Source organism: Centroberyx affinis, unplaced genomic scaffold (genome assembly GCF_046629955.1).
Source record: "Centroberyx affinis isolate AG114_WGS23_722 - 3 ecotype Tasmania unplaced genomic scaffold, CSIRO-AGI_Caff_v1 ptg000422l_1, whole genome shotgun sequence".
NCBI classification, from domain to species: domain Eukaryota; kingdom Metazoa; phylum Chordata; class Actinopteri; order Beryciformes; family Berycidae; genus Centroberyx; species Centroberyx affinis.
In genome coordinates, this window is record NW_027279087.1 from 80,039 (window position 1) to 104,519 (window position 24,481).

The window sequence follows — 24,481 nt, forward strand, 5'->3', positions numbered from 1 at the left end:
AGGAAACACTGTGTATTTAGTGTGAGTGGAGACTGAATGCCTCTAATGATGAATAGATCCAGATCAAAGTGATACATGCATAAAGTTAAAATACTAAAACATGAAAACAAAATGGCCATAATCTATCTGCAGGAGGTTGATGGGATTGCTGATCAATACCAATGATGGAACTATTACTGGCTAAGATTTTTTTAGATAAATAAATTTTGGCCCATACGTTGTTAGGTCAGTCTTTTTTATTTAGTCCACTGTTAGCTGACTTTCAACAAGATTTGTCTCAACAGACAAGCTGCATGCATTCAACCCACCACTAGTGATTTTTAATTATCCACCCCACAAAATGGCCATAATTTGTCTGCAGGAGGCTGATGGGACTGTTGATCAATACCAATGACTCAGATTTCTAAAACAAACTAAATTTTGGCCAGTGCCTTGTTTGGTGACACTTCATTTTGATAACCCACTGTTGACTACAAAATGACAGTTGACTGTCAACAAGACAGCCAACAGTCAAAGATAAAGGCTAAAGACCCAGCTCTTTAGTGAACACCTTCTCACCTGATGGACTGTGTAACCAAAAAAAAAAAAAACTCTTTATCTGCCTCTATGCACTCTATGCACTCTATGCATTGCCTCTATGCATTGCCTCGTAGCACCTATGTCCTGTTGGACCAGAACTTAGCTTTATGGCACTTACTCTCGTTGTTCTCTCCTGACTAGATCCTTGCTTGTGTTGTATTAAAACCTCATGTGTACGTTGCTTTGGATAAAAGCGTCTGCCAAATTAGAAATTGTAAATTGTCAACAAGCTACATGCATTCAACCCACCACTAGTGGACTATAAGGGGCATCTCAAGTGCTAATCCACAGACTTCATCAACTGAGAAACACATTCCTACATATAAAATTGTTTTGTAAGTCAACTGTCTTACTGTCCTATAACCCTAACTTTAACAAATGTTGTCATGTGTCTAACCTTAAACCTAAGCATAACCTTAACCCAAACCTTTACCAAGTTCCTTTATGTGCCTAAACTTAACCCTAACCTTAAGCACTATAGCCTGAATACCCAAAGTGGCAATGCATAGGTTTGAGACGTGATTCCAAACAAAAAAGGTAATTTATTGAAAATTCAAATAGGAGACTGGAAGAAGCTGAGGGGGAGGAATGGGTTAGTCAATGCTGAAATAAATATTACCCCAATCGGCCTGGCGGGAGCGCTCTGATTTTCGGTTAGAGCCTTTCAAAGTTTTTGAAAGTTTTGAATTCCTACATTGTAAATCCAACTGACCTGAAACTTGATAAGAATAATAATAATAATAATAAAATTTATTTGTATAGCGCTTTTCGAAACACGGTTACAAAGTGCTTTACAATACAGAATAATAGAAATACAGTACAAGGCAGGGTTAAAAAGTGCTTCACAGTACCAAATAAGAGATACAGCATAGGCAAGAACCAATTAAACAAAGTAAAGATAAACAGATCAAAACAGTATCGTAAACAGACAAAATAAAAGAGCAGGGGTAGTGGAATAAAACGTTATGAAAAGGCCTTAATATAGAGGAATGTTTTAAGCTGTGATTTAAAATGTAGAATTATATACTAGGCGAGGATGAAAATCTTATTTTTTCCTTTATTGCATCTCCATTTACTCTGGAATAGTAATAGATATAGGTTTGTTTACAGTGGATTCATATTCCTTAGCTTCTTACCTATCAAAGGAGACCAGAAATATGCATATAGGCCTTATGGTTGAGGAGCTATTCCTGATTCATTTGGGGTATATTATTTTAGGCGTTTTTTCCTAGGGCTAGGGCTTAACAGGTTAAAGGTCAACAGCAGAATCATAAAATCAATTCTAAAATGCAACGGCAGCCAGTGCAAAGAAGCTAGAATGGGTGTGATGTGATTTCGTCTGTTGGAGTTGGTTAAAAGTCTAGCCGCTGCGTTTTGAACCAACTGGAGGCGGGAGATGATTTTCTGACTGAGCCTGACTACAAGGAGTTGTAGTAGTCTAACCGAGACGAGATAAAAGCATGGATAACCTTTTCGAGGTCTGCAAAAGAAAGAAAAGGCTTAATTTTGGCTGTGTTCCTTAGCTGGATGAAACAGGATTGCACAACTTGTCACTTGTCATATGGTTGTCGAAGGAGAGGTCAGAATCGAGGATCACACCAAGATCGCGGGCCGCATGCTTGACATAGGGGGACAGGCTGCCAAGTTGGGACTGAAAAAAGCTAAGGGAGTTTGGGGGGCCAAATAAGAGGATTTCCGATTTAGCTTCAATAAGCTGAAGGAAGTCCTGAGACATCCAGCACTTAATGTCAGAGAGGCAGGACATAATTCGGGACACATTGCCAACCTCACCAGGTTTAAGAGGGATATATAGCTGCGTGTCGTCTGCATAGTAATGGAAATGGATGTCATGATTTCGAATGATATGACCCAGGGGAAGCATATAGATGGAAAACATGGATACACATATTCTCCTGAGTTTGCTCATACAAATTTGTCAGTCGGACCACCAAAGTCTGTCTGGATTGTTTTTTAGCTAATTTACATAATTTGAGGAATCATTTTTTCCCTGAGGATTTTTCAATTTTTTACAACACCAAATTTGGCACATAGCCTATTCGGACCAACCTACAAAAATATTGCATAAACCAGTCATATCCAGTGAAAAATGGCGGCCCTGTGAACCAATGAACTTGTATGAGGGGTGTGGCCTAACACTCAATTGACCATAACTCAGTAACCCTTTGTCCAATCATCATAAAAATTGGTGGATACGTTTAATAAAGGTCCATGAGCATGTGGGAAAAGTGGAAGTGCCACAAACACCAAAGATCGATATCTCTGATCTGGGTTGGCCAATTGTGCTGAAATGTGGTACACATGGTCTAGGGCCAGGTAGTAGGCAAAAACTGTGGCCTATTATATAATGGCTTATAACTCAAGACAATTTGAGCTATTGTTATCAAACTCAAGGATCGTGTGTGAATTTCCACTTGGAACTTGCATATGAATTTCCATTCAGATCCGATCAAATTTGGCCATACAGCAACATTTTTAATATCCAGCCAATAAAAAGTATAATAAAAATAGCCCTTACTTAATGATGGTTTGCTCGATTGCTATGAAACATGGTAAAGATGTTAATAAGCAGTTCTATTTTCAATTAATATAACTTGTTTACTAATGGCTCAAGTTCGAAGCTGAAGCTCAGCCTCCAGGCCGCGTGAGGGCGCTGTGCGTTGCATTAGTACGGCGTTAGGTACACGGACACCTTAAAAACCTTCTTTGAACTTTCCTCTGGCATTCAAAAAGGAAACGACAGAAGAGCCAAGAGAGAGACAAATCTCGAAGGTAAATTCGCTTTAAAATGGACAGATTACTTATCATTTAGACGTTACTATATCATTTCGTGTTAGCTAACGGCTCGTTGTACTGAAGCCGATTTTCATTTTGTTCCAGTAATACTGTACGGATTAGTAACTCGAAGTCACATGTGATCTTAGCTTTTCTAGCTAACAAGCTTAGCAAGGCGGCGCCGGCTGAAAGGCCTGTGTGTGGACGGTGTTGACAGTTTTTAGCTAACGTTAACTTAAAATAAAATTGCTGACCCTGTAATACAAGCGATGTTAACAACAACCATACATTTATGGCAGCGGTTGGAGAGAAGTAACTCTGTTAATAAATAAATTGGAATAAATTAGGCATTTGAGATGCAGATTCTTAATGTAACCGTTAACTGTTCTAGTTTTGCTAACATGGCCGCAGCGTTAGTCAACATTAATAACTTTGAAGTTTATGTGTTTCTGTTGTGAATTAGTTTAGGCGAGGTTTTAAATGTACTAACATAGCCAGTCCAACATTAGCTAAAATCGTGTCTTAACGTTAGCTTAAAAGCAACGCTTTGTTTTGATAACGTTAGGCCATTTTTCCTAGTATGACCTCATCAGTGGTTAAGTGTCAGTAATTTAACTATCTGAAAAAAATATATACATAGTACTTAAATATACAAACACAGAAAACTAGAGGCTGGTAATATTTCACTCTGGGTCCAGGGCCTGCTGCTTAATTTTTTAAAGGTTGGTATATCAAAAAAATAAAATATTTAATCTTCGAAATATCCCACCTGGATTGATTTGATGCTGTTTTTCTGCTGATAGTCATATTTGAAACCTTCATATGACTTTACCAGCAGCATATTAGTAGCTAGGCAGGCAGGTTATACTTTTTGTGGAGTAGTCACATTGCAAAGTACTAGGCACTTTGACTATTTCACTAATAGAAAGTAAAGTAGTAGTACATAAAGGCCTCCAAATGATTGTTGGTTACCTGCCAAAGTGACTGGTAAAGTCAGCAAATTTACCAATTGCAGCCAAAATCTACCAGCTGATGTTGATTTTCCACCCTGCTTTTATTCGCCATTTTTAGTCAGTCATCCAGAGTGTGCTAAGCACCAGCAAAAATCGACTAATTTTTGTTTTGTTACGATATATAGCAGAGGGCCATGGCTCGTGGGCAGCAGAAGATCCAGTCCCAGCAGAAGAACGCCAAGAAGGCAGCAGAGAAGAAGAAAGGGCAAGGCGCCGACCAGAAGACTGCAGCTAAGGCAGCTCTGGTCCACACCTGTCCTGTCTGCCGGGTGAGCACTGGACAGCCAGATAAGAGTATATTTTAGTTGTGACTAGTAAGTTTGTCTGTTCTACCAGACACTTTATTTACTCCACAGGGAACCCTCCAGGACTAATAGGTATTCAGCAAAGGCCCAGAAAATGTATGAATGGTGTCACATATCTGTTTTGTTCACTCACTAACTCATCAGAAACGCTTGGTACTTGCTGTATTCTATAATACGTGGATACTGTGATAACCAGTTATTTCAATGAGTTTTTGTAAGTTATTGGGTAGGCCATTATTTGCTGTTTTATTAGATTGTTTTATGTCACTTTTGGACCCACAGTAGGCCTAAGGCATTTGGCCACAGTTTGATTCAAAATAGATTTTTTTGATCAATTTTTTTTTAGTGCCGTTTGTGTTCATGCGATTTAAAAAAAAAAAGAAAGAAACTAATGCCTTGATTTGACTCTTCCTTTCAGACGCAGATGCCTGACCCCAAGACATTCAAGCAGCACTTCGAAAGCAAACACCCGAAGTCCCCCATGCCTCCTGAGCTGGCCGACGTTCAGGCATAAAGGACCACTGGCTGGACTGGACCTAAAAGCTGGGTAAGACCGACTGTAGTACCACTGTAATCCCCTTTGTAGATGAAGAGGTTGGCACATCAACTGGGTGTCAAGGTCTAACCATATTATCTGCAGGTAACAGCTGATTATATACCAGACAAGAAGCACTACATTGAATTTTATTTTTTTTAATTTAACTGAACCCAGAAAGACTTTTTTTGTTTTGTTTGTTTTAAGCTTATCTTGTAGAATTAACTGAATGTAGGCTGTAAGACACTGCAGAGGGAGAACCAGCAGCTGGTCACATTTGTGATATGCAAAATTGTCCTTGGATATAGAAGGATTAGAATTGGTATCAAAGTATTTAAATAATCATTTGAACAATAGCAATAAGTAGAGATGGTGAAGTGAACATTTAACATTAAAATACTCAGTAGCATGTGAGTAAAGAAAAACCCAAGCTGCACTGGAATAGAAAGCTGTTAATAAAAATAACCTAGCCTAATAACCTGAAGTTTTTTTGCCATGTTAACTTGCCTCTATTAGTATTGACAAACAAACTGTGAGCATTAAGACACAGAGAACTTAAACACACATTGTTACTTACAGATACACAGTGACCATGGATTTACCGCTGAATCATGAAGCCTGAAGGATGTTGATGACGAACACTGGGACCCTTCGATATTAATGGACAACATGGTTGGGATGGGGGAGGAGGGAGGGGATGTATGTGTGTGAGCGTGTGTTTGTGTAAGAGAACAAAACCAGAACGCAGGGGCAGAAGTGCACCAGCACCACGTTTTTATATTTATTTTGTGTACAACTACCCTTGCTCTTCCAGAGGGGGGGTTCCCAGAAAGCAGAACCAGCAAGTTTGCCTGCGAACGTTACTAATACGAAAATGATCTTGGACTGAAGATGTGAGAGCACTGAGAATGTCAAATAGTTGGAAAATTTGTTGACCTATGGAAAAGGCTACCTTGCAAAGTAAAAAAAAAAAAAAAGAAGTTATTTTTGAATATCGGCTGGCTGGCAACTGGTTGTACTTTCTTGAACACTCTCCGTCGTCCACAGTGAGGTATAGATGGCACATTCAAGACCTCTACTATAGAATTCATCACTTTCATCCACACATGGCACAGCTGTTGGGTAAAGAAAATCTAGCAACTCCAATTTTGGTGTTTTTCTTTCATTTGAGTTGAAAATTAACACGGTTGTTTGTGTTTGAATCAGTTTCATGACCTCTGGGCCTTGGGAAAACTACTAAAATCCCGTTGTATCATTTCAGAAATATATGGGTGTCAATGAGAAAATGCGTATTATTAGTTCTTGGGGCGGGGGGTAATTTTTGGAGATGCATGGTTTTTGTCGAACAAGAGCGATGGACTCCACAGCCGTGCCTCCTCTGCGCTGCTGCTCCATAGGTGTCCACACTCAGTAACACCTAGATAAACAGTACCTCATGATCGACCACACAGTTATCAAGTATTGTAGCGTGTTGCTGTTTTTTGCTACTTCTGCTCACTCTTAACGCTATTCACAGTCAATTTTCCCTAAACAATCTTGGCAATAAGATCATTTTTGTCCCACTGGATTTAAGTGAAACTAGGAGGAGATTTGTTTCGGAAACCTAGCTCTAATTTTTATTTTTATTTTTGCAGTTCTAACACAAGTATTTGTAAACCTCCCATACACTCTTTCCGTGCTTATCAATCATTTCAGCTGTAGTTTGAATGGTCAGTGTATGAAGGAATTGTAAGAAGCCCCAAGGACTGAGATTTTAAGATTTTAGTTCAGTAACTGCCAACATGATGAAGCCCTGTTCCGGTTCTTCATATATTTCCTAGCAGGCAAAAAAAGAAAAAACATTCACAAATTTGTTTCCACCGTTATATTGTATTATTTTTGCTTTTTACCCTTTTCAATAAATTGAGCGATGTATTTAAAGTGACCGTTCTTCTCGGCTTAATTTTGTGTAAATGGGAAAGAGAAAATGCAACGCAAGGCTTCCCAGGGGCCTTGCAAATCCTTGAGTTTGTGGATTTGAGAAATTACATGAGACCTTAAAAGTGGCACATGAAAGATGTGATGGTATCCGTAGTGACACAGTTACTAATTACATTTCAATCTACCATGATTGTGTGGAATTGGGGTCCATAGATTCTGGTTGGTCAAAGTCAGTTTTGAGAAGGAGAAATGTAATGCAGAGCACAGGCATGGACTTGAGAAAAAAAAAGAAAAGACCCAAACATCTTCACTGCCCTCCAGTAAAATCTTAACAGAGATTTTCCATTGCTGCCAACTTGTACCGGTTAGTGAGTGAGCACAAATCTCGCCATATCTCATTTTTTATTATAAAGTGGAGAGTTGAACAGGAATGACTTTAGCATTGAGACATAATTGATTTGTACAAAAATACACAAATACAAATACGGTGTTGGTCTACTGCTGATCCTCTAGGAAAGGGGAAAAAATAATATATAATCTCTCAGACTTGTGTATTGCCACAATAACAATGCTGTCAGTTAATATTTCTTGTAAGGCATCAACTCACTAAGACCATCTAATGCCATCTAATATCATGTGTGGTTAAAGTTTCCCAAACCTCAATTAGCCTGAGCACATAAATGTAAATATTCAGTGGGTAATCTCAATTTGCTGCTGTGTTGATTTAAGATGAATCTATGAAAACAGCCCCAGAGTGACTCCTGAGGCTAACAGACAGTAAGTAGTAGTTTCTCCCTTTGAGACAGCCATGAAAAGATCAGGGGACATTTCCTACGCAGCTCTGGATAGTCTGGGGAAATGATGGGGATTTGAATTTGATAAATTTGTGCTCTGGAAAGTTGGAAAATACTTTAAATAGAGCTGCAACAATTAATCGATTAGGTGTCAACTATTAAATGAATCGCCAACTATTTTGATAATCGATTAATCCGTTTGAGTAATTTTGTAAGAAAAATAAGTCAAAATTCTCTGATTCCAGCTTCTTAAATGTGAATATTTTCTGGTTTCTTTACTCCTCTATGACAGTAAACTGAATATCTTTGGGTTGTGGACAAAACAAGACATTTGAGGACGTCATCTTGGGCTTTGGGAAACACTGATCAACATTTTTCACCATTTTCTGACATTTTATAGACCAAACAACTAATCGATTAATCAAGGAAATAATCGTCAGATTAATCGACAATGAAAATAATCGTTAGTTGCAGCCCTAACTTTAAAGTACAGTACTTTGGAAAAGTACAAGTTGGAAAAAAACAGCTGTTCAGAACAATTTGATAAAGTTGACCCACTGTCATGTCACATGTTTGTTATGAAGACTAATCTTCAGCTTTAGAGTGACGAGGCCCAGCTGACAGTTGTGTTGTCCAGCCACTTTGAGCATATTGTATATCATATTTAACATGAACCAACATCTTGAAATCCAGTCAAGAAATAAAGACCCTCAAAAAGTTGTAATTTCGAACTGAAAATGTATAGTAGCCCTGTATAAAGCCTCTGAGTAAGAGCACTGATTTGGAATCAGTGACATTTCCTTTTCTGATCAGGAAAAATTACTATTCATGACACTCAAGTCACTGATTCTAGATCAGCACTTTATACATATAGGTTCAGACCTGATTTTTGGTGCCTGTGTCATCAAGCTCCTTCCCGTTAAAAGGTGGTTTCTGCAGAGTTCATGTTAAAAATTTAATATCCATGTGTATTTTTTTTTTTTTTGGTCCTGGACTGGACTCGATCTGTGTCCAGGCTACTGAATGGGCTCTGCTGGCTATCATAGACATCCACAGGTCTTCACCACCATGTTCCGGTGCTTTTTGAGGATGACGTTGTTGTTGTCGTCGTAGAAGAGGACGGAGATGGGGCTGAGCTTGGTGGGGGCGCAGCACGCCTTGGGAACCTCATCAGGCTTCAGGAGGTGCACCTGCCGGAGCAGAGGGGGACATTTACATTCTCAAGATCTAGCTGATGATGTCTGATATCCAGAGAGACTTGCAACTGAGCGCAACAGTAGCTTCAGATAAGCTTCAATTCCTAGATTTTCAACATCTCAAGCAAACAATAGCATGGAGTGCAAGGACAAAGAACAAACAGGTATTCAAATATTAGTGTGTAAATAAATGGATTAGATCAGTGATTCTCAACATGGGGTCCGGGGACCACCAGGGGTCCTTGAGGGGGTTCCATGGGGGTCCCCAGCAAAATGACGAGGTGTTAAACTTCTCTGTTACTTCATTTATAAGAAGTTAACACAATTAGAGAATGTAGAAGAATGACTGTTTTGATCATGGTCTCACTGTTATCTCTCTACCTGCAATACAGATAGTCATTAAATTCTGGACAAAATCATATCTAACAATAAAAATATTCTCAGATTTGGGTCTGAGACAAAATCTAATCAAATTGGGGGGGTCCGTGGTACTAATGTGGACTAAATTAGGGTCCTCGATATGAAAAAGGTTGAGAATCAGTAGATTAGATCACTGAAAAGTCTTGGCAATGAATGAAAGAAAAGGGAGAAATGAAGGGATAAATCCATATGTTGCAGTAGGTTGTTTTATAAAACCCGTCTCTCCTGTACTCCTCATCATGGTACTGACCACTTGCTGGATGAGGGCGTGGTTGGTGGCGTTCATGCAGGAGCCCAGAGGGTAGAGGCACTCTCCGTCACAGTAGTAGGCCGAGTATCCTGTGGGGGCCAAAACCCAGTCCTGACGAGCAGAGAGGGGCCAAGAAATTTACTTTATGGTCCGGGGCCTCAGTTAGAAAAAAAACGTTCTTTCACTTCATCCTTTATATTATAATTTCAAAGAATATGACCCATATCTAGACTATAATTATGCCATTCTTTCTTTGGATGATATAAATTATTCAAATTTTTTGTTTTTTGTCGTAACAGGTTATCACTATCACTTTATACAGATATATTACAGAAAATAATACAAAAATGTGATTATTTGTACGTTAAGATCGGTTTGTCATAAATCACAGCTATGGCTTCAATTTGGTCAGAAGCGTAAAATTTGTAAAAATAAAAACGTATGAGGCCCCAGGTTTCCCAAAAGCATCTTAACACTAAAGCCACCGGTGTCTTTTCTGTAGAATGCAGCAGAGATAATCTTAGTCCTAGATACGGTCCGTCCACGGCAGATTAAACACCGGAAAAACTGGAGAAATCTAGGTCACATTATATATTTTTTCCTCTCTCCAGTGGTAATCCAGCTTTAGTAACACTGACACTGAACTACTATAAGAGAAATATAAAACGGACAGGTAGAATAATAAGATTCCTGAAGAAGAGGAGGAAAAATTAGATAAACACACCTTCCACCCCAGGTCACTGAAGCTGACGTAGAGCTCGTGCTTTTTACACGCCTGACGTCCGCTGTTGGCATGACTGTGGTCTGTAGGGAGGAAACACAAAACATCTACTGAGAACAAAGTGACAGAATCATGTTTATGTTCATTTAGGGGGAATATACTGACAATTTCTATGGCTTTTTTTTTTTAAATTCAACCATTCATTCTATCATGTTTTTACACATGTGAAGGGTTCCAAAACAAGGTATCCACAATTTGAAAAAAAGTGACACCTACTCTTACAAAATTATTGACGTCACATTAAAAATGTACATTCTTGGTCACTTTTCAGACGATATTTTAAAGCTTTTGAACGATGGACTTCATGATTGTTTTCCAAAATTAATATCTAATGTTTTGGGAGTGAACTCTCCAAGACAAGTATGTAATATTTCTTTAAATTTAAAAACAGCTTAAGAGTCAGAATAAGCCACATCGTATCTCAGCAGGGTTGGGTTCGCTTCAATTTCAGTTCACGCAATTCAAAATGAAAAGTGAAACTGCAATGTCTTCATAGATTTGATGAGATGACATTCAATGAAACTAATGATCCCCATGGGGAATTGCTTAAGGGTGTTTTATATATAATAGCCTTTTTTTTTTATGACGATGATTTCCAGTTCTTGAATTTGGAACAGAATCACACAAAACAAAAAAAGTTAAATGGTGAGAACTGGAGCCAGTGGTGAAGTAAGATTAAAGCATCAAAGTCTTGGCTGTCACCCCCCCCCCCCCCCCAAGTTTAGACCTAAAACTTCACCATGAATGCTGGGGACGGGGAGGTCGTATTTGGGTTTCTTCTTGCGGGGGTGTGGCTTGAGGGCGCGGGGCGGGCGACACGGCGCTTGGCTCGCCCTGAAGAAGGTCACCATGAAGGGCTGTTTGGACCGAGGCCCCCGGCGCCCCACCAACCCGATCCAGCCTGCAGACAGGGAGCGGTCTGCAAGAGAAGCCGATTCACATGGGGGAGGAACGGTTAAAAACGTTAACACTGGCAGATGTATAGATATCTGCTTGCATTTAGTCCCACTGTTGTTGAGCATATTTTCACACTGTGTTAACGTTATATTAGCATTAAATGTGTTTGTGAAGGAGTGGTTGGGGTGCAGCGTATGAAATGAATTGGTCCTGCAGGTGCACCATCATCCATGGTGCAGTTGAAAGTGCTGCTGCCACACATCATTTGGAAAAGCCGAAGCAAGATCACACCTACAGTTCATTTTCTTTGGTCCGATGCAAAATGGAAAAGTTTAGTTTGCTGCGTTTTGGAATTTGGTTCGTTTAGGTTCACACTGCCCAATTACAAGTGAACAAGGGCTTGTGAACAAAAGTCACATGGACTCACAAGTAGCTTGTTTATTGGTTTATTGTTTACTGGTAACCTGTCATCCTGCAGGTTAGAGATGTTGAGTCAAAACAAATCTGATTCCAGGTCCTGTAACTTTAGCTAAGCATAGTTTGTCTGCGCTCTTTGCTGTAATTTACCTTCCCTGGTGTTCATATCACATTCATTGAAGTCGGTTTGTTTTTTTATGCTAGGCTTTTCAAGCATGAGTAACTGCTGGCTATCAGATGTCAACATCTATCTCCTCATACCCATAAACCCTTATGTTTTAGGATCGTTTCTTGTAGTTGGTTCAGATTACGTTCTCACTCCTAGCAAACTTCATCGCAGTTCTCTTGTTAGAGGACTGAGATGTTGTTTAGCACCTTCACTCTAAGTCAGCGAAACAGCGCTCCACCCACCCTCCTCGGTCTCCACGTAGAGGCGTATGCCCAGGTTGCTGCGGGGGTGGAGGAGCCAGCGGTTGGAGGCCGAGGTGACGTCGAAGGCCAGCCAGCCCTCCTGTCCTGCAGGCACGGACTGCATGTCCAGCAGCACCAGCTCTGGCTCTCTGGGGGAGAAGACACATATACAGAGAGGTCAGAGGTCAGCATCAGAACAGCGGCCCTGGAGCTGGTAGGGATTCAGTCACTTGCTCAAAGACACTTCAGCAGGGTGGCTGTTCACCAACACTGGGTTTGAGCCCAGGGTGTCCGGATGGAGTATGGTCTCTTTAACACAGGCCACCCTGCTGCCAGTGCGTGTCAGGAATAGAGCTGTTGTCGAGTAATATTTGAAAAACATTTTATGGTTTATTCACAAAAACTCATGGGAACAAAGTGCATCAAAACATTGGAACGCTCTACAGAAGGCTTTTGCTGGAATGTGTTACTCTGATGTGGCCGTCAATAAAACTATGGTACAACTGAAGTTAAATCTTTCTTTGTTTTTGGAAGAAAAAAATTGGAGTGCTGCTGTTCCCATCTTTTTCATAGATGTTTTTGTGAGCCCACAGTTCTTGGCAGATCACCCAGCCTGAAGGCCGAGAAAGGAGGCGTACTTCGCATGTTCAGTTTTTTACACTTTGTCTTGGTGGGTGGGCTTTGCCACATAATACAATACAAAGTGCCAAAAGGTTAAGACATTCACAGGAAAGTATTTGAAAGTTAGTTAAGTATACATTTCTGTGCGTGACAACTTATTTGACGCTATCTGAATCGTCCTCATGCAGAAAACACCACCCACCTGGTACTGCAAGCAGGTTAAAACAAACGCCAAGGTCTGTTTGCAAGTAATGTTTGACTGAGGAGAGGAGAGGAAACGAGAGAGGAGAGGAAACAAGAGAGGAGAGGGAAAAAGAGAGAAGAGGAAACAAGAGAGGAGAGCAAACAGAGGAGAGGAGAGAAAGATTTGAGGCGGCAAAATCATCCATTTTCAACTCTGAGCTGATTGTGACTAAGAAGTTTTTACAGTCATCATGGGATGAGAAACAAGTGCGTGGGAGGAAAGGCCGGTGTGAATGGTGAAAGAGCAGGGAGTGGTGGGTGAGGAAATGGAAAATGTTCTTGGCGCCTTTGATTTTGGAATACGTGGGGAGAAATAAGCCTGTACGCATTCATCATTGAGCACCCAATTAATAAAAAATATGACAGTAGGTACACACATTTGGAGCAAAGTTCAGACAGAGGCAAAGCGGCGGAAGAATAGCTTCAGAAGAGACAATGGGGAAACAGAAAATGGAACTTTTCTCCGGGAACCTGTGTCTGTTCTCTCGTTGGATCTCGTAGACGGAGATGTGCAGGGTGCGGTTGGCCCTCTGGCCCATGGTCAGCGTCTTGTAGATGCGAAACTCTGCCGCCGTCACCGTCTCGCCCTGAGGGAGCGGAGTCAGGTCGAAACGAAACTCCTTCCAGTACGGACGAGGCTGCAGGAGGTCGCGCTCCTGCTCCACTGAGGGAGGGAGGAGAGAGAGAGAGGGAGAGAGGGAGGGAGAGAGAAAGAGAGAGAAAGACAGAGACAGGGAGAGAGAGAGACAGAGAGAGAGAGAGAGAGACAGAGAGAGGGAGAGAGAGAGACAGAGAGAGAGAGAAAGACAGAGACAGGGAGAGAGAGAGGGAGAGAGAGAGAGAGAGAGGGAGAGAGAGAGACAGAGAGAGGGAGAGAGAGACAGAGAGAGAAAGAGAGAGAGAGAGAGACAGAGAGAGGGAGAGAGAGACAGAGAGAGAAAGAGAGAGAGAGAGAGAGAAAGACAGAGACAGGGAGAGAGAGAGGGAGACAGAGAGAGAAATTGACAGAGAGAGAGAGAGAGACAGAGAGAGAGAGAAAGACAGAGACAGGGAGAGAGAGAAAGACAGAGAGAGAGAAAGACAGAGAGAGAGAGAGAGAGACACAGACAGAGAGAGAGACAGACAGAGAGAGAGAGAGAGGATAGGATTTGTAAATATGAAATAGTATTTCAAAGAGGAAAGATACTAGCAGCACTTCAGGTTTCTTAATTAACAATTATACAACAATCAGACATGGTACATTTACAATTTTAAATTACAAAGGTAAAAAAAAATGACAGACTAATAGACTTAAGTTAAAAATAAATAAACTAAAAATTAAAAAATAAGGACAGCACTAAACAAATTAAGAAGATACATTCTGAAATAGTTTGTTGTAATAATTAACAGCAGACACTTTTCTTACTATTTACATATTCCAGAGTCTGTATTAAAACAATGAAACCTTGAAATCAATCAAAAACATAAATATTTGGCCTTTTCAATTAAATGATTTTCAACTGGACTGCCTGGACTTTGGATTTTTTTTATGCGTTGAGAACACATTTGTGGTCATGATATTTCCTCTCTTTCCTCTTTGAATAATATGTGTAAGTATTGACATGTCGTTTCTGGCATTTAACTGGGAAGCACCGTGAACAAACAGACTTCACACCACATGGGGGCAGACAGACACACTCTCCTCACAGCTACTCTGAACGTTAATCTTAAAGCTGATGCTCTTATCCAGAGCAACAGAAGAGCTTTTAAATTCCTATAAGAGCAATATTAAAAGCAACCGACAGGTTCATTGATGTAACAAATATTCCTGTGAAGTGCTTGATAGGTATGACAGGCAGGGAGAGGAGGTAGAAAAGATAAGAAAAGATTTTTAATAACAGAAAAGAAAGCTTTATTGTCCATAACATCAGTGCCACAGAATAAAACAACAACAAAGCACAGGGAATATTTTAGTACTTATAAAGGTTAAAAGGTCGGCTATGTAATTAGATTTAGTCGCTCGGTGTGGTAAAAGGAGAGAGTAAAGAGAGGTGAGAGGAGATGAAGTTAAAAGAAAAGAGTGAAAAAGAAAAGAAGTGAAAAGTCTCAAGTTTTAGGTCAACGCTGTGATCCGAAGAGGAGAAAATGTGAGAAGTGAAAATGCTTCACGTGTTGGAAAACGTCTGATATGAGGGTGAAGAATGGAGGGAGAAGAGGAGGGGGAGAAGAGGAGGAGAAGGTGGAGTTGTGGAGGAGATGGGAGGAGTGGGAGATGAGCGTCTGGGTCAGTGAAAGAGGGAAGAGCACACCCAGGAAGGACTAGGTGTATCTAAACTCCTCGGCTCATATTCCTGTACGGGACAGGAGCTGACCTTCGCCACCCGACCTGCGGGTCTCTTGCTACAAGAAGTAGGTCCAAACCCTATCTGCTTAAACATTTACAATACGGTCCTGATCAAAACTGTCCAGTTCATTGGAATACATGATTACAATTCATATGAGTTTGTTTAAATTCTTAACGCATAGCTAAGAATGTTCATATAAAGGAGAGGAGGTGTTGCCTGGGTCCAGACCTTTGAATCCGCCCACTCCACTGAGTTGACTGATTCTGGTCTGGCATCATGACATGAAACAGCGGTTTCTCGGTTGAAAAATGATCGGTCCGATGAGCGCCGGGGGGGACTAACGATTAGCCAATCAGCGCCACGGGTGGGACTAATGCCGTTGTCAAGCTGTTGTCAAGCTGTGTGCCGGAACCAAGGAGGAGTAATAACAACAATGGCGACCGCTACAGACAAGATAGACACCGCTATCGAGGCTGTTCTGAATCCATTAAAAGTCGTCGTACTTTAGTTTTTACTTCACTCCGTGTCGTCAAAGATGATCTATACTTTCTGAGCCGTCTCTGGTGTTGTCATGGCTACGCATCAGTGTCGACTTAAAATGACGTTAGATTCAGGCGGATACGTTGGTCTCTAGTGATCGGTTAGGGAAAATCGAATCCCCCCTCCGCCACAGAAATCGGTCAGAGTGGAGGCAAAGATGCTCTATACACTCTAAACCGTCTCTGGTGGAGGCAATGTCAGACTGAAGATGGAAAGGGAGTTTAACGAGTTGATAATTCTGTCTGATATCAGGCAAGACGAGGTGCGGAGGCTGAGGATTCAAGTCTAACCCCGAGATAAACTGTGACCAACACAATCAACAAGTCACTAGAAGTCCATTCATTCCCTATAGAGCTGAGCGACCAGAGAAACTCGGCTGATGATCGGACGCTCAATAAGCTTGTCAGCTGAGAAAAGTTTCCGCGGTCATTGGCCGTCAACAGCCAATCAGATTTCTGCACTTCCTTGATTCCCTACTGATGTGATTTAGTTTCACGAGCAATAGTTCTGCCTGGCAAGAGCAAAATGGATGAGAAGTAGATTAGGGCTGCAACTAACGATTATCTTCATTGTCGATTAATCTGTCGATTATTTTCTCGATTAATGGATTAGTTGTTTGGTCTATAAAATGTCAGAAATGGTGTAAAATGTGGATCAGTGTTTCCCAAAGCCCAAGATGACGTCCTCAAATGTCTTGTTTTGTCCACAACCCAAAGATATTCAGTTTACTGTTATAGAGGAGTAAAGAAACCAGAAAATATTCACATTTAAGAAGCTGGAATCAGAGAATTTTGACTTATTTTTCTTAAAAAATTACTCAAACCGATTAATCGATTATCAAAATACTTGACGATTCATTTAATAGTTGACAACTAATCGATTAATCAATTAATCGTTGCAGCTCTAAAGTTGATTACAGCCATTCAAAGCTTTTATTTGAAAGACTACAGCAATAAACGGTTGCAACCAATTAGTGATTTCCTACATTTCCCAGAATGCCTTTTGACAACAGGTGTAACCTTGTTGCATTCAGCTGTGGGTTATACATGTAGGTGGAGAGAGAAATAGTGATAGTGACAGCGGAGCGGGACTTTTTCCATTCAGGAAAAATTGAGAGTTGAACCACTTGCTCAAAACACAACCTGTGGCTGCATTGCATTCTGGTCTATTGAGGCCACTGTTGTTGGAGAAACTGGTCTCTCTCCTCTTCTCTGATGGATTTCTCCCTGTATGACTGCTGAACGTCTCTCGGTGCAAAACAGCGGCTCTAGAAAGAAGCCCTCGCTCTTTGAATCTGACACCAAACATTTTCTGCTGTCACACTCCATTGTAGCTGCTGGAAATGTGGCGTCAGGTTGTCTACATTTGGCCAGCTATCCATGGTGAATAAGAAAAATACATCACTAAACAAGAAAATGGACCCAGAAATCCAAGGTACATCACCAAGAGATGTTTTTTTTTTTTTTTTTAAACTGTTCCAGTGTCTCAGGGTGGATAACACGCCTTTAACACCTATCAAGACAAGAATGACATGGGATCCTCATGTTAAAAGTTAAAAAAAAAAAAGTTGTTTCCTTTCCAAGTTTCAGTACTGAATATTCGGTGTATTTTTTTTTTAAACCCTCATTTCACTGTGTTTCAGCTCATCTGCAGCAGTCCAGTGCCTTGCTCAGGGGCGCGGCGGCAGCAGCTGTTGTCTCCTTCACTTCCCTCTGACACATCTGACGTAAATGAAGAGGTGAACAGGGGAACACACCGCCTCACACACACACACACACACACACACACACACACACACCTATGTTACACCCCACATGCAACCGGAGCAGCAGCGCAGTGTGTGTCCTTGTGGAACCCCGCAGTGAAGCAGTCCTGGTCGGCTGGGTTTGGCGCACACACACACACACACACACACACACACACACAAACAGAATGTATGGTAAATAGAGATACTATAAGGACAAGGACACCCCTGATGGGTTGGGCGTGCGCATGTATGCACACACGCACACACACACTGCGTACAGTAATTAGAGACACTAAGGGCCCTGGACCGCAGCAGCTGCTCAGCACACACACCACTAATTGCAACCCTGCCTGGTATTTTTAGATTCGCTCCCTCCGCAGCATTATTTTCATCTAGCTTCGGACCGTTGGTTTTTTTTTTTTTTTTTTTCGGTGTGTGTCAGAGGGGCCTGTAATTCTAACCAGCTGTGTGTTCCCTTACACATGCGTAGGCACACACACACACCCACGCCTGTTTGATTCAATTTACATTAACTGTACGTGTTAGTTTATTAGATTAGGCATTGGAATAAACTAAATATACCATATCTGCAGTATGTTGTGATATTTTCAAAGTGCAAAGGCGTCGTAGGAAAATGCTGTTGAGAACATCTGAGTCAGAAAACATCCTAAAACTGCACGTTTCATAGAAAAGTGTTCAGTGTGACACACATGCAAAGACATTATTATAGTCTCATGATGGTTATTACTTCTTTTCTCTTCTCCAGGTCTGCGGAAAGTGTTTTGCTACACTTTCATGTAAAATGAACACTGATATAGGTGAGCAATGAAGGGGAAGGATGGGATTACAGTTAAGAAAAAAAAAAGTAATTGTCACAAACTGTGAAAATGTAAAATATAGGTGTGTCTGAACCTGTCTGAAAAGTTGAAAAAAAAAATTCACTTTGAATAAATTTACTCTGATTTGAAGGGTTTCAACCCAAAATGAGATATCACCATCATTTGAAAAAAAATAAAATATATCTACTCATACAAAATGATTGCTGGTATGAAACTAAAGTGCACTGTGGGTTACTATTAATGATTGAGTCACTTTTTGAGTCACTTTTGTTTACTAAATAGTTATGGTTTTGAGGATAAAATGTAATGTGTTTTTGAAATATTGACTATTCAGGTTGCATTTTCTTTCCCAAACGGACATTTTGAAAGTAAACTCTATTTGATGTGAATTCACAGGAGAGCAGACGGAGGAAATGGTGTTTTCCCACGGTGAACGAGGGACGAGGGGCGGCTCAGCGTCCCATTCCAGGAGCGCTGCAGGAAGGAAGCGATTGAGAGAAGGATGTTTAATTTTTATGCTTTGACAGATAAGCATCGCTCAGGCTGCTGAGCGGGTTTGACGGGAGCAGACACACACACACAGTCTGCGAGGGAACTTGTTCTGTAGATAAATGCTGTTAGAAATCGTGGATTCCCGTTTTGAAACCATAATCCATAACATAATCCATCAGATTACTCAAATCCAGTAATGTGATCTGATTGCTTCCAGTTAATTATTGATCATATTTGTCTCCAAAATCCATAAAATATGAGGATAGACAATTTATTGCTGTAATTTGAATCATGGTGTCACCATCTACACCAATCAAGTTACCAACCATTATTATGAGTTGTGTAAAATAACGTTTGTGACCATAATTTTGCAATCATTATGCCTTTTTTCCTTGTGTGAATGAAAATGTGTTACAATTAAAGTATATAAAAATGTATTATTATTTTGATGATTATAATAAGGCAGCAGGGTGGCACAGGTCCTGACCTGACCTCTGACCTCCCTGTGTGTGTGTGTGTGTGTGGGGGGGGGGGTTCTCCTTTGAGCATCAACAATACTGTACATATCTCTTCATTTCATTGCTGAACAAGCACAAACCTCATGGACTGAAACGCGGATGATAAGATCGGATCCGTGCCACATGTTGGTTAATAATCAGATTTTCTGCCCCATATTGAATCAACCTGTTCATCTTTGATCTGTCATTGGTTAACATCGTATCAAAGATGCCCTCAGCGCTGAAATGTTTTCGGGAGGCCCAGCCCAGTTTGGTTCTGGCAGCAGCGGACATGTTGTCCCAGGGTGGTGGATTCAGGAATGCTGGGTTGGAACGGTAACCTACCAATATAGTTCAGCCATATTGACATTGGTTGAATCCTCTCCTATGGGCTAAATGTTTGTGGAAATTCTCACTGCAGTGCTTTGAGTGACAGAGAAATTGAATGGGTATTATGAACATGGCACTGTCACTGCTAATGTCAAGTTCACTTGCTCACATGGTAATTTCACCCCTCTCTCTTAGTTAGCAATTTCTAGCCAAGCCACAAAGTCAAAAATTGCTACATCATTCGAAATTGATGATAAAAATATTCTCCATTTAAAGCGAAGGTGGTAATCTGCGAGATTCTTGTTTTCTTTTTTTATTTTGTCTCAATCTTTGTTGCTAAGCAGCTCACTGCTGTGGTGTTTCTGCACTGTACTTCCCAGAGATCACCTGTCAATCAAACTGTGTGGGAGGAGCTTGGAATTTCTGCTGCTGCAGTTTGAGTTTCTGTAGGTGGCGCTCGTTTCTCTGTCTGTCCAGCCATGGTGGCTTTCACTGCTCACGCTAACTACTCAGTTCTTCTTCTTCTGTTTATTACAAACAAACCGCTGTTGCTGCAGCCAGACACATAAACGCATCACTTCCTGTGCGACAGAACATTTCTCCTGGGAAAGAGCTACCAGACACCGGGTGTTTGGAACAGCAAATGTCAAAGCTTTAATGAACTGGTTTACTCACCCAGGTTGACGAAGCTCATCACCGTGTCGGCCTCGCTGACCACCGTCCCCAGCGGCGGCGTGTGCGTGCTGAGGGTCGGCAGGGCCGCGTGGCTGACGTGCCCCAGCCCGTCCGGCCCCCCGAACTTCCCCGCCCCGGGTCCGTTTCCCAGGATGCCGTTCCCTTCCTCGTCCCCCTCGGCCGACACGGCGTGGTACAGGTCCAGCATGAAGAGCGGCGCCGACGAGGGCGGCCTGAGCGGCGGGTGGGGCCTGGGGCGGCCCGGCAGCCCCAGGATGGACAGGATCTCCTTCTGCATCTCCTTCTTCTCGCGGCCGCTCAGCCGGCGGAAGCTGGAGTGGACCACGGCCTCGGCCTGCTGGCTCCACAGGGAGAGGGGCAGCAGGAGCAGCAGGGGGAGGAGCAGCAGGGTCCCGGGGCGGAGGAGAGGCCGGCGGGGGCTCCTGCTGCACCGGCAGCAGAGGGTGTAGGTGCCGCAGCTCTCTGTGTTCTCAGAGCGGTAGGAGACGACTGAAGCCATGGCTGCGGTTTCCCTCGTACTCTGCTCTGGTGTTTCTTCTTCTGCGCTGGAAAACCTGCCGCCGGTATTCCAAACTTTCACGAACAACCGGCTGCCCGAGTTGCTTGACTTCAGTCCCTTCAGCTCTCCTCCAGTGTTTCCAGACCAGCAGCCGCCGTGTCTTCTGCTCGGTCCCGTCTGTCAGTCTGTCCCCTCGCTGCCAGACTGTTTGTCCCGCTGTCTCACAGAGTCACCACAGACAAACGCAGTGTTGATTTATGCCTGATGTGTTTAGAGGAGAGCCGGCCGCGGACGAGACGTGTTTACTGCCTTAAACTGCCTCTGTTTATCTCTCCCTCCCTCCTCGCCTTCCTCTCTTCCTCTTCTACCTTCTCCAGTCTTGGAAAAAAAGAAGAACCACCACTGCGTTCTCTCTCCCCTACCTCTAGTCATGCAGTAGAGGGAACAGAGATAATGACAGCAACGGCATAATTACAAGCACGGCTGTTTTTGATGTGTTTGAATATAGACAAACAATGCCCCTCTGGAAAATTGGTCTCCCCTTTTTGAAGTTGTAAACTTGGAGGATGAAAAAGCAATTTAAGTTAAGAGCAGGTGCCGCAATGGAGTGGAGTGAAACGAGAGAGCGATATGGCATCAGATCTGCTCCCAGTCCCGTTTGACTTCAAGAGGAAACAGTAAAAGCGGTTCACACCTGCAGTGAGTCAACGCTCAGCAGGAAAACAACAACCAGATACCTCACAGGAATCCCTCTCTCACTGCGGAGCCATCAGAAATCTCTGCTGTCCGCTGCTGGAAGCTTTTATCCAATTATCCTTGAGTACTTATTCATCCATTCAAGACTGTTTCCCGCCCACACGTCTCTCGGGTTCCAGATGTCTTTCTTAATCCAGTTTAAGAAAAAAAAAAAGAAAAAAAAAAAAAGATAACTCCGGGAAATTGTTTCCTGATTGTAATCCTTAACAGAGGCGTCCTTAGTTATTAATCCATAATGTTTCCACCGTGGTCCTCGACCCTGATGTCAGTGTGTGTTGGGAGTGTGTGAGCATCTGTAGGGCAGAGCTGTGCAGCGGTGTGTGTGTGTCCTCTGAACGTATCCCACCTCTGAAGCAAGTTTGGAGTGTGTAAGACTCGTCCGTAACCCAGAGGGAGTGTCCCACACAGCCTCAGCCTCTCCTCTTCTTCTTTCAAGTCTTTAAACGTCTCCCTCTCGCCTCGCTTACATCCCATCGCCCCTCCCAACAGTCTCCTTGGGAGACCTCATCTCTCTCTCTCTCTCTCTCTCCCTCCTTTCTGCCTCCACCCATCTATCTTTTCATCTTTTCATGACTGCTTCCTTTCATAGCCAAATACCGTCGAGTCTCAGTCCGCTCGGTGGGACGGACATCTTGATGCCCCATTTAAAATTTAACAGTTCTTTCCTCATAAACAGAAATACACGACAAGCACTAGGGTTTCCTGCTTCTGAGCCAAAACTGAGTTTAGTTTTACTGCCAGTGTTGCTGCGGGCATGTTTGTCACTTTGGCTGAATTGTTTTTTTTTCTTCATCTCAGGCCAATGCCGAAGCTCCCGAGTCTCTAACACCACTGCGGTACCTGTGGTTTGGGGTTGAAACAAAGTGCGATACCAAAGTAAGTGACATTCCTCAGTAAGTCTACCTTGAGCTAACAGTGAACACTCAGCAAAGTAATGTAGAGGCGAACTGTCAACATTTACACTCCTGTGAAGTGGCAGAGTTTGCGTTATGCTATATAACACCATTTCCCGTTGAGACATTCATTAGTTTACCTAGCCTTCTCAGTAGCGGGCCTAATGCAAGCATGCTGTGTGTGTCTGTGTGAGTGTGTGTGTGTGTGTGTGTGTTTTAACCAGAGGATTTGGAGGGAAGAAATGACTCAAATATAGTAGCGAGGGTCAGGCCTGTGCCAGCCCGTGTTTGTGTACGCTTGGCTTCAAAGCAGACTGGTACTTGTGGTCACTTTGAAAGGCATGAATAACACTGACCAAACCAAACTGACCACTGTTCATTTTGTCCTGGCCGAAAGGGCGAGTCCCAAATGCCAGGAATTAGCGCTCTACCCATTTTGTTTTTCTTTTCTCTGTGCATCGGCGAAGGAGTTTTGGCTGGAGAAGATTTGGGCAGAGGAGTGAGAGATGGCGAAGAAGAAGAAGAAGACGAGGCGGAGGCGTGAAAGATGGAGAGGGAGAGGGATCGGGGGTGTGATCGAGCAAGACAAAAAAAAAAATCAGGAAAAAAAAAAGGAGGAAATGGATGGGAGTGGAGTCTCCTAGAAACCCTGAAATACTTGACTTGAAAAATGACATTCCTGAGAGACGGAGAGGAGGAATGGAGGGAGGACTGTCATCAGAGAGGAGTTTGTGATGGCAGATGGCCTGCAGGGAGGAAAAGCGTAGATGGATGGAGAGTGGACAGAAAATAAGAGAGGAGTGAAAAGGTTGGACTGCGTGTGTGTGTGTGTACACACAGCTGCAGAGGGTGGACTCCGAAAAATCAGACCTCATCATCTCCGGTGGAACCACCGAATAAACAGGACAAAGTTATTTTCAAATTCGCCCTCTCTCTCTCTCACACACACACACACACACACACACACACACACTAGGGCTGTGATCAGGAACATAATGACACATGCTAACATGAAGGAGGAGGAGGGGAAAGAGACCAAATGATCAACATCAGTCTTCATGGTAGGAAAGTAGGAACAGAAAGTTCGAGCAGAAGATCCAGACGGGTGTGTCCTTATCTCCACACAGGCTAATTGCACCCAAGTCCCAATTACAGAGCAATGTCCGGTCACTGCTGGGAGTCTGTGGTCTGCTGTCAGGCCTTCGTGTGCACGCGCATACATTTAAAAATAAATAAAAATTAAATAAAAAAATAGAGATTTAACTCTTTACAAACAAAAAACACAGATGTATGCACATGTAGGGCTACACATATGTAAACATATGCTCCTACTTACTTAAAAAAAAAAGAAAAAAAATAGAATTGCACCTTCCTGCCCAAAATCAGTCATATGTATGCATTTTTGTTGAGGATTTATGAAAAATCATATATACTCAAATAAAATCATTTCAATCATAAAAACATTTAGGAAAACATCGGAAAAATAATCAAAAATAATGATTAAAAACAGCATTTGTATGTAGTGGTGCACGCACACACATACGCTTAAAAAAAAAAATCACATTATGCTGAAAAATCACAAAAAATTGTTAATGTATGAAAAAATCATGATCAAAAATAATAAAAAACTAGAGCATGCACGCACACTTTTTGCACAAAAAAAAATCTGTTTTATGTGCACTAGCCCACACAT

The 24,481-nt window shown here is 42.0% G+C and overlaps 2 protein-coding genes across 4 annotated transcripts; one reads left to right on the forward strand and one right to left on the reverse strand.

The window, feature by feature from the left end:
- Window positions 1-3,321: 3,321 nt before the first annotated feature.
- On the forward strand, window positions 3,322-7,169 carry LOC139641981 (zinc finger protein 706). The gene is made up of 4 exons (XM_071516663.1): window positions 3,322-3,369; window positions 4,511-4,654; window positions 5,109-5,237; window positions 5,805-7,169. Exons 2-3 carry the CDS (start codon window positions 4,520-4,522, stop codon window positions 5,202-5,204), a joined length of 231 nt encoding a protein of 76 aa, XP_071372764.1. The 5' UTR covers window positions 3,322-3,369; window positions 4,511-4,519; the 3' UTR covers window positions 5,205-5,237; window positions 5,805-7,169.
- Window positions 7,170-7,274: 105 nt separating this feature from the next.
- Window positions 7,275-23,168, reverse strand: bmp8a (bone morphogenetic protein 8a). Of its 3 annotated transcripts, none has more exons than XM_071516661.1 (8): window positions 23,104-23,168; window positions 20,620-21,059; window positions 13,647-13,839; window positions 12,312-12,460; window positions 11,326-11,505; window positions 10,530-10,609; window positions 9,806-9,916; window positions 7,275-9,129 (listed from the first exon to the last, which is right to left on the reverse strand). In XM_071516661.1, exons 1-8 carry the CDS (start codon window positions 23,166-23,168, stop codon window positions 8,980-8,982), a joined length of 1,368 nt encoding a protein of 455 aa, XP_071372762.1. In that variant the 3' UTR covers window positions 7,275-8,979. The 3 variants fall into 3 exon arrangements, with proteins under 3 accessions (XP_071372762.1, XP_071372760.1, XP_071372763.1); XM_071516662.1 differs by lacking the exon at window positions 23,104-23,168 and having other exon boundaries at window positions 7,276-9,129; window positions 20,620-20,650; window positions 20,717-22,314; XM_071516659.1 differs by lacking the exon at window positions 23,104-23,168 and having other exon boundaries at window positions 20,620-22,314.
- Between the last annotated feature and the right edge of the window lie 1,313 nt (window positions 23,169-24,481).